Source organism: Leptinotarsa decemlineata, unplaced genomic scaffold (genome assembly GCF_025532065.1).
Source record: "Leptinotarsa decemlineata unplaced genomic scaffold, Ldec_3_MD MMD2_tig00000199_RagTag_RagTag, whole genome shotgun sequence".
Taxonomy (NCBI): Eukaryota; Metazoa; Arthropoda; class Insecta; order Coleoptera; family Chrysomelidae; genus Leptinotarsa; species Leptinotarsa decemlineata.
Genome location: NW_027412544.1, coordinates 15106938 through 15123416, shown reverse-complemented (window position 1 = coordinate 15123416; position 16479 = coordinate 15106938). Strand labels below are relative to the sequence as shown.

Sequence of the window (16479 nt, the reverse complement as noted above, 5' to 3'; positions counted from 1 at the left end):
ACATTTGGGAAAACTTGAACATCCATAAATTTAACAGTCATAAATCACTTATCGAGGAACAAGTACAAATCAAAACACAACAAGACCTCACATTCAATATAATAAACAAAATCATACACATTCCTAGAGAAGATCTAACACAAAGAAGAGTACCTGATGCAGTACAAATACAGGCAAATTTACCTAAAGTACCTGAAATACCTGAGTTAAGACGCTCTGACCGTATAAAGAGGCAGACGACAGGATGACAAGTTCAGTTTGAGGAGTGCCTAGAAAATGACAGTACTACCAACTGTCGAAAGCGCTCGCAGATAATTATTAAAAGATATAAAGCTTCAAATCCTTTATATATATATATATATATATATATATATATATATATATATTTGAATGATGCAACTACGATGTTGGGTCCTTTATTATTACACAGTATACTTACCTCGGATCTCTCTGTCATACATTTCCACGCGCATTGAAATTCAAATCTTTAAAGTTCGCAAACCCCTAATAGGACCGAATTTTCTGGAGACAACCCTATATCAACGTGTTCGCAATGAAACAGCGCTAATGATGATATCATTTTTTTTTATTATCTAATCTAGTGAAAGTAACTGGCATCGATATACCTGTTTATACCTGACAAACCAGTAGTTCGCCCAGGTAAATAATAGACAACCCAACGGCGCCCCCATGCCCCCTCCCGGGTTGAGTGCCCTGAAGTAGAAGCCCCCCCCAGCTATTTAGCGAGGAGAACCTACTACCCCACTCCATCCACCCCCGCTCTCCGAGCGGTCCTCAACTTGCTGATGGGCACTTCAGCAAGATTGACATCTGACCTCTTTTGGTCGAAAGTCAGCCTTTAGGTACTTTTACTTTCTTATCGAATCGTTGTTTTATCTGACTATTCCTAACTGAATTTGAGCATGGGGCCCCCAAAAACTAACCGGCGGCTTTGTGTTAATGCATCGAGCGTTTCTCAGTGCATCCAAGAAAAATTTTTAGAGTCGCGATCGCGGTCGAAGTGTTCTTCGCTGAACCTACCTGGAAGAGAGTGTATATGGTGTGTTATACTTACCTAAGTCGCCTAACGGCGACTAACGGGAGCGGTCTGTTATTCTGTTTAGTCGGCCTGGGATGTTTGTCCCTTACTCGGAATCTGGGGTCATCCATATTTAACGTATCGTGTAGATCGCGGAACGCTGGATTTGAGTGCGATCTGATTCTATCAAACGTGCTTTCTGCATGTTCTCTCATATACACGTCCACATATTGCGTGTCCAGGTCTAAGTCTCTGTATATAAATCTATTGGGTATATAATAAGGTGCGTTTACAGCAGCCCTTACGCTCGCATTCATAAACGATTGGCTCAAAAAGAAAGCATGATCTTCAGTCTTGAAGGTGGTTAATCTTCAAGCACCGTCAACCAGCGAACGAATAACTGGCTAAAATGGTACCGTATACGATTTTTAGATGATAAAAATGTAAACGCACAAGTTTCAGTTAATTCTACGAACAGCTTGCATCCTAAACGTGCTCAAACAGATTCGCTGTAGCCGTGCAGGGAGTAAATTTTAGAGTCGAAAGCCTTTGGCAATAACTCGTGGAGGCTACCTCCGGAAAAAATTCCAAAAAGTCGTACAAGAATGGTGCAAACACTGCGATTTGTGTTCCGCAAAAGTTATTGTTCAAAAATCATAAACAGGACCTTATTCAGTAAACTATATTACACAGAGTCACCGCGAAGCTAATCACCCTTGATATGGACGTGACCCGCTATATTGATAATTAATGAGTTACGACATATATTATATACATACTGGAGGCATTTAGTATTTGTCAAGCGACTATTTCTGTAAAGTGATACGTGTGCTGACGCGATCACTCAATGGCGTAGCAACAGGATTCATACATCCTGTAATATTGAATAAAAAATTAAAAAAATGATCATTATGTTCTTTTTTATATTACAGCCCTCGATTAAGCTAATTAACATTAGTGAAACCTCGGGCAGCTAAAAAGAGTATCATTTACTTACTAAACAGACCGAATCTCCGAAAAACCACTCATATATATATAAATATATATATATATATATATATATATATTTTATATTAATATATGTTACAAAAAGGATTTGAAGTTTTATAACTCCTATTTATGTGAGCGCTTTCGACAGCTGTCGTGCTATCATCTTCAAGGCTCTACTCCAGTTTGAGCAGTATATATATATATATATATATATATATATATATATATATATATATATATATATGATGTCTTTCACTATTACTGTAAGTTACAAAAAGGATTTGAAGCTCTATGCCTTCTATTTGATTATCTGCGAGCGCTTTCGACAAATGGTCGTGCTGTCATCCTCTAGGCACTATTTTATTCATATATCAGATAGAATAGTGCGTGCACGTGCACGTGTATGTATCCCTACATCTTGATTTTTGACTATCTTGTGCACTATGTCGGTGACAGCTTCAGAGGTTGATCTGAGAGAACTAAAACCATACTGATGATCATCTAGGAGTTTTCCGTTTTCTAAAAAGTTTTATTATTTTCGAAATGATATTGTATGCATCCATACTACTCCTATTTTTTAAGGTTCTCAAAAGTGTTAAAATTTCGTTCTCGTTTGTGGGTCTCAGAAATACCAAGGTTCATTTTCAAAAGTTCTCACTTCTCATACACCTCCCTTTTAAATTTGTTTATTTTTTCAGTTGTCTTTTTTTTGCTGAATTACAAAAGTGTTTTGATTTTGGATTCCCCGTCATTTTATGAATGTAATTTCAGTTAATTTCTTAATTTTTTCGGATCGTCTGTGAACCACTTTGGTTAATGAATTTTTTGATTTACTTTTTTTAGAGGAAATGCTACTTCAATCGCATACGTTATGTAATCACACAAGAATTTAGCTAAGATATATGGATTGTTAGATAAGTAAAATTGTGTCCATTCTATTTTGTTTATATGATGTTTCAACTCTGCTATGCCCATTTCACTTATTAGCCTGAATTTTTTCATTTTTTTGTTGTCCCAAATAGAATCTGTATTCATTTTAACACTGATAAATTGCCCGAAATTATCTGATATGTCCTCTTTGATGATTCCAAAGTCTACATAGCTGTTGAAATTTACGCAGATGTTATCAATACATGTGGCGGAGTATTCGGTAACCCTAGTAGGTTCACGTAAGAGAGTTTTAAAATTATGATATACGAGTATATTTTGTGAAGTATTTTTTTATTTGCTGTGCGGGATAAAATTTACATTAAAATTTCCCTAGTAGTACAACTTCAGTATGGTTCCTGGTAATGAATTCCAAGATATTATTAATAGAATTTGAGAATTTGTCAAAATCACCACGATTAAATCTATATATTGTCACTATAACAGTATTTTCAATAACTATAGCTGTGAATTCGGCGTCTTTTTCCGTACAGAAATGACTAACATCAATTTTTTATGATGAAAGATTTTTTTACAAATATTGCCACACCTCCATGTTTGAAATTTTGCCTACAATAAGAATTCACTATTATGTAGTTCTTAATTCCAATGGAATATACTTGTTCTGTTGTCAACCATATTTCGCTGAGACACACTAGATGATAAGAAATTTCTGATAAAAATAAATTTAGGTCATCAATCTTGTTACTAAGACTATGTTTACTATTCAAGTGTATAGGAGAAACTTTATTTAATGTTTTTTCTTAATTGGTATTGATCTAATGAGAATATGATCTATTTGTATTTACATTATTTTTGAGTTGGTTACCTAAGAAATGTTGTCCCAACCTGAAGTTGAAACGTGTGAAGCGTATTTTACTGAACCACACCTGAAGCTAGAAACTCGCTTCAGGTGTGGTTCCATTCCAATCATGAAAGATTGGTCTTTTTATGTATTTTGTGTTGATTAATTTTTTATGTATGTGTTTTCAGAATTTGTTCGTTCCTTTATGTACTTATCATATATTGATACTTATTATCCTATTTCCGACGAAGACAAATCCAAAAACACAAAAATCATAAAAATTGGTCCAGCCATCTTGGACACTTTCATTATTACTATTTTTCTTATTATTATTTTTCTTTTTCACATTTACTCACCTTTAAAACCTTCCCTGGACTTCCACAAATAAATCAAAACCAAAATAAGCGTTCCTGGCTCATAGAAGATCGCAAATAGCTTTTAATCAGTTTTAGTTTGCTAAAATTTCGCTCACAGCTTGCGGATGTAGTAGGCATATAGTAAATTCGCAGGTCAGTACAAATATTAGGAATAGCCTCCTGCAAGTCATGAGCATAGATCTGTTGCAAGAGATAGACACCGTTAGCCTTTTCTATATCATCAAATAAAAGTATGCTCTTTAAAAACTTAGAGACGTTGAGTTCCTGGCAGAATCCAATGATGCTTAAATCTCACTCTTATTTTCGAGCCAGATCTGCTCCATTTTTTTGCAGTTCTTCAATTGACAGTTTCATAATAGTGGTACCATTAGAAAATGCAAAATTCAAATTCAGCATGGAAGCATAATCAAACCTCTTTTGGTTTGATTCGATTTAATACCATCATTATTTCTTTAGAAAATAGTTGAACAGATTGGAGTTTTTGTAATTTGTTCTTACACATCTCATCGAATTTTTTTTACGTTTCGGAATTCGTTTGTTTTGCAAAATAGGTTCCACACCAGTTTTTTCAGCAACTTCTCCAGCCTCTTTTATCCAATATTTCATTGGATTGTCTCATTTTCTACAACGTTTTGAGCAAACCATCAACTAGTGCGACGGAATGGACAAGGATAATACCTTATTTCTGAATTTATATATTCACTCGATTGATTTCGCGGAGAATATTCGCCCATATATTTAAATTAACGATGAATACGAAATTCTTTATAGCAATTAAGGGATGACCTGCCTTATTTAATAGGGCAGCAACATGTTTCGCTGACCATCTCGTCTGATCACTTTCTTTTGAATTTGTTTTAACATATATTTTCATAATGTCTCACCTAGTAGTGGAGCCAACAAAAAACAATATACTTTTTGAATCAGTTCAAATGAAATAACTCCCTGACACGATGAGGCAGAATGAACGCCTACAAGATTCAAGGAGTCAGCCAAGCACGGTAAGAACTCGGCCAAGTCATTCCTTTCTGCAATCCCGGCTTGTACTCCCAGCCACATTGGACCCATTACCAAAGTATAAGCCACGACATTTTCACAAATCGAATTACCTGGCTCATTTGTTATGTATGGGACACATCTGAAGTGTAGTCGAACATTATCGTTTAGTATTTGGCTGCTTTGATGTCATTTAGAATGGTATTTCAACTGGACGAGTATGTTTTTAAATATAGCTTCATCCCTTTCGCATGCACTGTGACCAGACGCGTATTTTGAACTATGCCTAGGCGTCTCGCGAATATAGGATATTCACGTTAAGGAGAGAATGACGTCACAAAATGACAAGTTACAGCGTTGCCAACATGTGCACTATTTCGAACTTTCAAATTCTTTTGTAATGATGATTTGTTTTATTGCTATTAACCTCACTTAGTTGAAATACAAATTTGTTGAGACTGTTTCGACAATGCTTTAGGCATATTGAATATATGCAGATCTCATAAAAAAAAAGATTAGTTCTGAAAAAATAAAGAAAGACTGACAGTTTTCGAGTTTCTTTTTTTCGATTCAGCTACGTCTGAAATTTAACTCATTGAGCAAGTAACAGTTGAGCAACTTAGAAAATGAAATATTACTAGTTTCATTGCTATTTAACGCATTTCATTGGGAATTTTAACGTTGTTATATTGGATATACAAAATTACCAAAAATGACGTAATTCTCTTCTTAACGTGAAAAGTGTGAATTTGCCGCGCGGAGCATAGGTCCCGGCTTGTTCTCCTAGATTCGGGCCATATATTATATATATATATATATATATATATATATATATATATATATATATATATATATATATATATACAGGATGTAACATAAGTACGTTAGAATATTCAAGTGACGTATTCCTGAGTCTATATGAACTTGTGTCCGAAAATGTTTCGTGTCGGAGATACAGGATGTTGAAATAGAATTTTTTTGTTCGCTTTTTGAAAATAACTCTTGCAAAAAATGAGTTATTTGCGCGAAATTCGGTACACGGGGTTTTTTTTGACGTGGGAAATCATAATTTCGTATTAATTTTCATGTAACATCTAGAGGGCGCTGCGTACGCTGTCATTATATATTTCAAATTGCCCTAACTTTTTTGACAGTAAACTTTTAGTACTTTTCATGAAAAAAAACTAATTCCCACACCTTTTCCAAGTAAAAAAATACACCTCCTCAACAACGCTGGAGGTGATCGTTTTGGAGATATTTACAATTTTTTATATCGATGCATATTAATTTATAGCCAAATTTGATTTCAATAATTTTTGTCACTCTCCGCTTGCAAATTGAGTTAATTAAATCGAGTTGGCAATGAAAGTTTGTTTATAAAAATAGAAGTTCGCTGTCATATTTTTAACTATTAATTGACAAATTCACAGTTCGGAGTTTATAAAGTCATTTTTTGGTACCATGCCCGACTTTACGAATTCTGAAATGGCTGATATGGTTTTTGCATACGGCTTGGCTGACGGAAATTCAAGCGAGGCCAGACGCATCTATCAGGAAAGGTATCTCCAACGCGTGACTCCTTGTGCAGCGACATTTGCGAATCTTTTCCGGCGACTTTCCGAATCTGGAAGCTTTGAAACAAATTTGAAACAAACAAATTTTGCAGCAGGACGGTCACGGACTACAAGAACTGTAGAATTGGAGGAGGCGGTTCTCGAAGAAACTAGTGAACATCCAGAGATAAGTACAAGAGAAATTAATCAAACTTTAAATGTGAGTCACATGACAGTTTACAGATTTTTAAAGGAAGAGCAATTATATCCTTATCATATTCAGCGTGTCCAGGCACTTAAGCTACGTGATTTCCAAACACGTATCGAATTTGTTCAATGGCTTCAAAGAAAAGTCGAACAACATCCGCAAATTTTATCGAAAATCCTCTTCACAGATGAGGCAAATTTTTCAAGAAATGGTATCATGAGCTTCCATAACAACCACTTCTGGGCGGAAGATAACCCACATGCGATAACGCAAACTTATTTCCAAGAAAGATTCTCTTTTAATGTATGGGTAGGCATAATTGGGGATTATTTAATTGGGTCCTATTTTCTCCCCTTATGTTTGAATGGAGATGCTTACCTACATTTTTTGGAACACGAGCTACCCCAACTTATGGAAGATGTTCCCATTGGTCTCCGAAATCACTCTTGGTTTATGCACGATGGAGCTCCTGCTCATTTTAGTGTGATGGCAAGAATTTTTTTAGACGTAGCATATCCCCAACGATGGATAGGAAGAGGAGGCACTGAGCATTGGCCCCCGAGGTCACCGAACCTCAATCCCGTTGATTTTTTCTTTTGGGGACACCTAAAATCACTAGTTTATGCTAGCCCCATTGAAAACGAGGAAATGTTGAGGGATCGCATCATAGCTTGCTGCGAAACGATAAGAAACACTCCGGGCATTTTTCAACGGGTGCGGAATTCTTTGATGAGGAGAGCAGAAGCTTGTATTTTTTTACTTGGAAAAGGTGTGGCAATTAGGTTATTTCATGAAAAGTACCGAAAATTTACTGCCGAAAAAGTTTGGGCAATTTGAAATAAATAATGACAGCGTACGCAGCGCCCTCCAGATGTTTCATGAATATTAATACGAAATTATGATTTCCCACGTCAAAAATACCCCGGGTACCGAATTTCGTGCAAATAACTTATATATATCTATATATATATATATATATATATATATATATATATATATATATATATATATATATATATATATATATATATATATATATATATATATATATATATATAGAGAAAGAGAAGTTAATATCGGACATAGCACTCATGAAAGTGGCAAACCAGAGACACGTGTTTCGGGCTTTTGGCCCATCATCAGTATGGTGCAGCCAAGTGTGAGAATGGGCAACACTTGGTTACCAAAAGATAGAAATACAAATGCACGGAGCCACCAACAGGAGCCAACCGCACATTTGTGCTTTCAGATGATAGATCTTGTGTTTACAAGAAAACTATCAAAATCACCAAAATCTTGTAAACACAAGATCTATCATCTGAAACCACAAATGTGCGGTTGGCTCCTGTTGGTGGCTCCGTGCATTTATATTTCTATCTTTTGGTAACCAAGTGTTGCCCATCCTCACACTTGGCTGCACCATACTGATGATGGGCCAAAAGCCCGAAACACGTGGCTATGGTTTGCCACTTTCATGAGTGCTATGTCCGATATTAACTTCTCTTTCTATATCAAGACACTCAATAACTTTCCTATTTGTATAATTTCCTGGACCCGGATGTCACGCAGGTAGCTGTAACTGCCTCTGTGGTGATTTTGATAGTTTTCTTGTAAACACAAGATCTATCATCTGAAACCACAAATGTGCGGTTGGCTCCTGTTGGTGGCTCCGTGCATTTGTATTTCTATCTTTTGGTAACCAAGTGTTGCCCATCCTCACACTTGGCTGCACCATACTGATGATGGGCCAAAAGCCCGAAACACGTGTCTATGGTTTGCCACTTTCATGAGTGCTATGTCCGATATTAACTTCTCTTTCTATATCAAGACACTCAATAACTTTCCTATTTGTATATATATATATATATATATATATATATATATATATATATATATATATATATAAGTAGGAATTAACAGGACTTCGTCAGGACGCTAAAATGATATACAATAGAAAAGATCTTAAAAAAATGGACAATACTTATAAGTAATTTAAGTTTTACAATTGAAAATTATTTATTGAATGAAAACTTTTTTACAAAATTGGAGTATTGTCAGTAATAATGTCATACTTTTCAGATATCTTATATTGATAATGTCATGTTCAAAGTTTATTGTAATGACAAGAGTGACATTATCATTGAAAAGATTTCTATTTATGAAAGAAAAATTTTCCTGATGATACTAATTTGGTTGGTTAGGAAAACGCGCATCGAACAGAATAATCAATCAATTTTATTTAATCATTGGGAAAAAGTTAAGAATTCATGAATCTACTGACACTGTGAAAGAATGAGTTTCAAACGTTTCCCTTCATAGTGTAACGTCATTGTCATGACTGAATTCATGCTCCCCTCTGAAAAATTGTTTGCAAATGTTGAATTGGTCTTTTTGATAAAAAAATTACTTCTTTATTCTTATGGAGAAAATTCTCCCCGTTGGTCCAATATAAAGTATGGCACCAAAACCACAAGTCATCTTATATATTGACGATTTATCCCACCGTGAAGTTTTTTTAAAATTGTTATTCAAATTATTAATTATTATTCGTTTTGTAAGCAGAGTTTAAGCCCTTTTTTCAATAGGAATCGGGCAATTTCATCAAATATATAGAAACATTTCAGGTTTTGCGAATATTGCTTTGTTTATGAAGTGAAATATTACTATTTACCTGTATTGCATTGAATGTCACTTATTAACAAATATAAAAATAACGCTTCAACGAATAACAACCAGTTGTGAAAGAATTTGAAAAAAAAAATAATAAGTACGAACTTTTTTTTACCTTCTCTGCCTTTAATTTGTCAGCCGCTTCATTCATAATGATCTTGGCTTTATCTGTATGAACTCTAGGTATGTATATAATACCACAGAGATAAGCCGCGAATCCAAATGGTCCTGAATAAAGTAATTCTTGTTTCGCTATCACGGTACATTTGACCATATATCTCCATAAGTCCATTAATCCTGAAATAAGAAACATCACTTGCCATTACAGAAATGAGGTGCATCCAGTGACGGATCGATACCATCTCCTTGGGGTTGACTATACTATTTTGGGGGTTTTATCAAATAATATCAAATTTCAAAATTCTTATTGTGATTAAATAATATACATACATTCAATTGTAATAGATCTTTTTTCTTCAAATAACTTCATATAAGAAAGAAATATAATAGTTATAATGAAAAACAAAAAACTCCAAATGTTCACAATAAGTCTTATTGGACAACCTAATACACCGTAAACGTCAACAGTGTGATTCTTGGGTCCATTTAAATCGATGTACAAATCCTATAGTGCTTACTATACATCGCGAGATTAAAATTTGTATTTTGCTGACATTTGGCGATTTTGCCGACTTCTCGCCACCTCTCATATACCCCTCAAATCCGTGTCTGGGTGCATAAGAACTCAAAATAATTGCAGGAAAAATATACGTATGTGTTATTAATTGGACTAATACTCAATTGTCAACTAAGTTTAATTTGCGATGATCTTCAAAAGCAGATTGATATTTATTTCAAGATACGAACAGAAATAAACGTTTATAAATAATCTTTATGTTGACCGAAATTCAACAACAAAAGGAATTGAAAGTTGCGTGGCACATGAGATAAACACTCTTAGATTGAATAAAACGGAGAACATACACAATATTAAACTTTACGAATCGAAATATAAAAATTTACATGAAGCATTTCGGAAATGCCTAATGGATTGATATAATTTCCTTTACATGTTCGTCTACATGTTTTGGACGTATAAAAGAGGATCGTATTTTGAAATTTAGAATATAATAGAATACAGTTTCCTTTGCATGATGAACACATTTTTAGGTATTTACAATTTGATTGTAATTCTCCATTTATGATAAGTGAGATTTCGAAGGCATTCGTTTCTTGTCATATTCAGTCAGTATTAGGCATAATTTTCTTGAGAACCTCTTTAACGGTTCAACGGAGATACAATTTGTTGCACAATATTTTTGTTGATCCAGCCATTTGAATAATAATTGAAACCTATGTGGTTTCGTACGAAATAGCTTGTTTCTAAACTGAAGTCTTCTTTCCCAGTCATGCTGGCCGTACTACCTCTAATAAATTTTTGAATGATTCCTCGTCCATTCCTAGGTGAGTCTGAAAATCTATGGGTTTCATGGTGCGTAGTTCGTTAAGTAAATTATTACTAGTATAATTTAAAAATGATGCGACTACTATTGATGTCATACTGAACGACACTAGTCGTACAACTGATCGCTTGGGAGAAACGTTTTACGATCTATCTCTAGGATTTACATCGGAAAAAAAATGGCAGCAAACAAAAAGTTCATCTACATACGTGATAGGGACAAATTTCACTAATGACAATTAGAAAAAGAACCCTGACAGTGTTTATTTGCTACTATTGAATAATGTACATATTCAAAACAAGCACTTTTCCCAATCACCAGAAAGCGCGTTTCACTTTTCTTCATCTCCTGAAGACGCCAACTTAGTTGGGGAAACGCACGTCAACAAGAGTATTTCAGTTCTGGTGATTGGGAGGTTCCAGCTTTAAACCACTAGGTACTTACAAATGCAAAATTTTTAGGACTATACATTGATGAATGTCTCTGTTGGAATACTCATATTGATATTTGAAAAAAAAAATCGGACCAATTTTAGGAAAATTATTTAGGGTTAGAAATTTCATTCGGTTAAAATATCTACATTTCTGTTTGGTACATTCAAATATACAATATTCAATTTCAATTTGGGGAACAGTTAATTTATCAATAATATATCCTCTCGAAAGACTGCAAAATAAAATAATAAAATATATATTCAAATTACCATATCTTGAACTTAGGTCAAATTTATATATACCACGTGATCTTTCAGATATTCAGTCAATTTTTCATTTGAAAAATCATAAACATTCCAGTCTGGATCTCAATCAAATAAATACCATCGATGACAAGCAAAAATACCATCCAAGACAAACTAGAAAGCTACTAGTTAAATCATATCGCTCAAAACTTGGGGAGAAATCAATATTTCGTTCAGGAGTCGAAATATATAATAATCTTCCAGAGAAACTAAAAATAAATCATAAAACAAAATTCAAATCGGAATTGAAAAAGTTTCCCGTGTATGTACAGTATATATACAAGGCGTAACTGAATAAGTGTAAAACATTTAAGGAGGTGATTCCTCATCGAAAAAAAGGTAGAATCTTTCATATAAAGAAATTTCATTGGAGCATCCCTTGTTAAGATACATCCCCTTAAAGGGGGTAGGTACATAAAATTTGTATAACATTTTTTTTCACAAGCACTAAAGAAGTTACAATTTTGAAATTAACCTGTGACGTTTTGTACTACCAAAAAGACACTTAGCCAGTAATTTATTTGGTTTACCCCATGGTTGTGAGGGGTGGAAAACGCAACACCTAAAATTTATTTCCAATGTAACTTTTTGTCTTATTATATGTTTACCATTTAAAAATTTATTTTATCTTGGATTTTTTGTCCAAAATAAACCAGTTCGCAGCAAAAAATTATTTAACGAACAATTACAGAGATACATCGTCATAAATGCGAAAATATGAAACTAATCTATCTAGTAGGTTGCTATCAGCGATATTGACAATTAAATTGGTATGACGCTGTCAGTTTATGAATTTTCGAAATTGAATTAATACTAATTGGGTGTTGTTGTTCTGTTCTTAATTTGTTACTTTAATGATTCACTTGTTGGATGCTGGAAATGATTAGAAGAAATTGTGACTTTCTGAAGACGATAGAATTCACAGACGAATGTAGTTTTTCTCGGGACAAGATTATTAATTTTCATTGCTATTTTCGAAACTAACCATCAAGAACAGTTTTCTCTTAACGTGTGGATCGGAGTTATGGGGATGATTTAATTGGGCCTCATTTTCTACCTCCTCGATTAAATGGTGAGGCATACGTTCAATTTTTAAGAGAAGAGCATCCAGTACCGCTGGAGGAAGTTCCTTTGGGCGTCAGAAGGGATATGTTTTTTATGCATGATAGGGCTCCCGCCCATTTTAGCCAAGTAGCATGTCAGCATTTTACTGAAATATATGCAAATTAGTGGATAGGTCGAGGAGGACCACAGAACTGGCCCGCTCGATCCCCGGATCTCAATCCTCTCGATTTCTTTATTTGGGGTCATTTACAGCATTTGGTTTATCGTACTCCTGTTCGCGATGTAGAGGACTTAAGAAACCGCATCATCGATGCGTGCAGGGTAATCAGAGAGACTCCAGGAATATTTGAGCGAATACGTGACTCAATGCGCCGACTTCTAGACGCATGCGTAATGTCTGAAGGTAGACATATTGAACATTTACTATGATTTCTACATGTGTGTTTTGTTATTAATAAATTAGTTTTGTTTATTACCCTTTAACCGTTTAATGCAGGTACTAAATACAAAATAACAATAAATCCAGTTCGTATTTATGACGATGTATCTCTGTAGTTGTTCGTAAAATAATTTTTTGCTGCGAACTGGTTAATTTTGGGCAAAAACCCAAAGAGACATTTTTTGTTTAGAATGAAACAGGCTATCGAAAATAAATTTTTGAATGGTAAACAAATAATAAGACAAAAAGTTACATTGGAGAAAGATTTTGGGGGATGCGTTTTCCACCCCTTACAACCATGGGGTAAACCAAATAAATTACTGGCTAAGTGTATTTTTGGTAGTACAAAACGTCAGGTTCACTTCAATATTGTAACTTTTTCAGTGCCTGTGAAAAAAATTGTTATACAAATTTTATGTAACCCCTTTAAGGGGATGTATCTTCTATAAGGGGCTTTAAGGAGCTGTATGTCCTATACTAGTTTGTACAGATCCCTTACTGGATGTATGTCCTATTATTTGAGACATAATTTAGGTTTTCCAAATTGTTTGCCTTCTGTGATCCAATGCCCCTCATTCACATAAAATATTGTTGTAAATCATACCCGAAAAGACATAACGCCGGCCGCCACTGGTAACCATAAACCAGACGTGACGTAGTGCCACTCAAGAAGCAGCAAAAATTCTACGACATTCGATTACGATACTTACACGCTGGCTGCGAGCGTATCGAGACATTTAAGTACACAGTCAAGTGGACGTTACAGTGCAGTACGCGAAGTGATCTAGTAAGGCGATAGACATTCAAATAATAGTTGGAGTTTTAGTTGAAGTGTTTGTTGAATTTGAAGTGAAATAAAGTTAAGTTTGATTATTCAGTGTAGTCAATTATTGATCAACCCACGGGGAAAAACGTAACAATATGACGAGCTGTATCTGCACTTTTGTCGCATTGCAAGCAGTTGAGGTGGTCTCTGTTGTACAGCCTTATATTGTTTAGGAGTCCTCTCAATGAGCAATGTCGAGTGAGTAGCCCTGTAATTGTTCTGACAAAATCTTACAGATCTCACAAAAATTTATCGAATAATTTTTTAGTAATTATGTATACTCCTGATTTTGGCAAAGCACTTCAACAGAAAGTTCAGCATACATGTATAAGAATACAAGAATGATTTTGTTCTTGAAATTCAGAGATGATGTATCTCCTTAAAAACATCAACGAGTGATGGAAATTCCTTTTTAAAAAGATTTATTTATTTATGAAATACAACTTTCAGCTCAAAAGAACGATGTTAACAGTGTGAATGCTAGTTACTGACTGAATTGAATGAAACAAATGAGCAAACAAGTAAATTCTGCAGAGTCAGGAGATAATGCTGAGTTCGCTTCTTCTCTGGTGGCGGCATGATATAATTCCTCCCTTCGCAGATTCAACTTCGGAGGGTTACTGAGGAAGTTGAACGGTTCGAAGTTCTATTGGCGCTTCCAAAGGTTCCTTGGACTTCGATCTGGTTCGTTGCACTCTTTGGTAGATGAAGTAAGTCATGAAGACTACCAGAATACAGTATATGATGACAGTCCATGCACTGGGGGTAAATGGAATAAAGTCTGTTCTTGATAGAAGACGGTTTTCAATTATTCTCGACTTGATGTCGTGTAGCTCGTCTAATTCAATTTGGTCCAGATGAAGACTCAGGTTCAGTTTTGTTGCTGAAATTTGCTTGGGTATGTTTACTTCAGGAAATAAAATCGGCTTACTCTGCGTGGCTAAACGAATTTCATTGGAAATGACTTCTTGGAATGTCGTCAATTGGCAACCATTTGGGATCCCGATTAAGAATGAGCCAATCAGTTTGGTCATTTCTTCTTGTTGATGGCATTTCATTTTAATGGTTTCTTCATTTGGTAAGAGGCCAATCCATTGGTTGGATTCTTCGAGACGTTTGAACATTGATTGGGTTAGGTGGATATCTATTTGTTGGCAGCTGGATGGATCCTTGATGTCTATAAGCTGGATTTCACAAGGGTTGGTGTTTTTTGCTTCGAAGAGGTCAGCTTGTTCACAGATGTATAACTGTGGACGGATTTTCATGCAAGCGTCGCTCATGAATGCGTAGTACAATTCATTTTTTAGTAAATATTTATTTCGCGGTACTATTGCCTTAAACTGACCCCCTGTATAAATAGGAGTTGAATAAAGATGGTAAATGTTCAGTTCAGAGGAATAGGTTATTGGCACATGGAGAATATAGGTTATCTTGTTGTTGAGTATGTAACAATCAATTTTAATTAATTTTTCAATCAAAGGTATATTTTCTAAACTAATTTCTATCGGTAATTGATTTTTCTTGAACTTAATTTCAAGAGACTCTAGTTCTCTTTTTAGTTCATTAGTTTTCATTACACTTGAATGCATGATTCCAATTCTTGCAAAGGATATCGAGTTTTCGATGTCTTGAAGAATTGATATAATCATTTCGAACATATTGATTAATTGATTCATTATATCTTTGATAAAATTTGAATTTTCTCTGTAAGCATGATTTTGAACTATTTTTGAAATTTGATTTATTTTTTCTGCCAACATTTCTTCATTATGATTTATTTGCTGAACCATTTTATTGAATTTATCAATCAAAGAGATTGCTAAAGTATTTTGTGTGTTTATATTATTTGTCAGTGCATTTTGATTTTGCTGCAGCTGTTTTATTAAATTTTCGTAACGTTCACCGTCATTTGCATCTAAGTTGCCGGTAACAGCTTTAAAAATTGACCCTAAGCCATTTATTAAACCTCTTTTAGTTCTGCTTGGATGTGGTAGTATTTCAATAAGCTTCTTTTCAGCATTTTCTTCTACAAATTTTAAAATTCTCAAATAGTTTGAGGTGTCTTTCAAATAATCTGCATTTTTTGAAATTAAATATTCTAGATTGTATGATTTAGTTTTCAATTTGTTAATTTCAGTTATTATCGGATTCAAATCATAATAATGAATAATCGAATGATAAAATTCTCGTACTTTTGCTGAGCCAAGTTTTACGGGAATCAAGCCGGGATTATTCTCAAGGTTTCGAAGTGTTACTGCTTCTTGGGTCGCGAGAACACCGGGTAATCTGAAACGATAAACATATGTTTAGTTGTCGAAAGAGTAAACTCTTCGAAGTGGGCGTTTGACATTGTCCATGTGAATCTTTGCTTGATGTGCAGTA

General features: G+C 34.5%; 1 protein-coding gene across 1 annotated transcript in view; it reads right to left on the bottom strand.

Annotated features, from left to right (window-relative positions):
* Positions 1-16479, bottom strand: part of Agpat1 (1-Acylglycerol-3-phosphate O-acyltransferase 1) — a 75391-nt gene that overhangs the window by 27093 nt on the left and 31819 nt on the right. Inside the window, 1 exon segment of the mRNA XM_074173007.1 lies at positions 9681-9862. Coding sequence (XP_074029108.1) covers positions 9681-9862 — 182 coding nt within the window.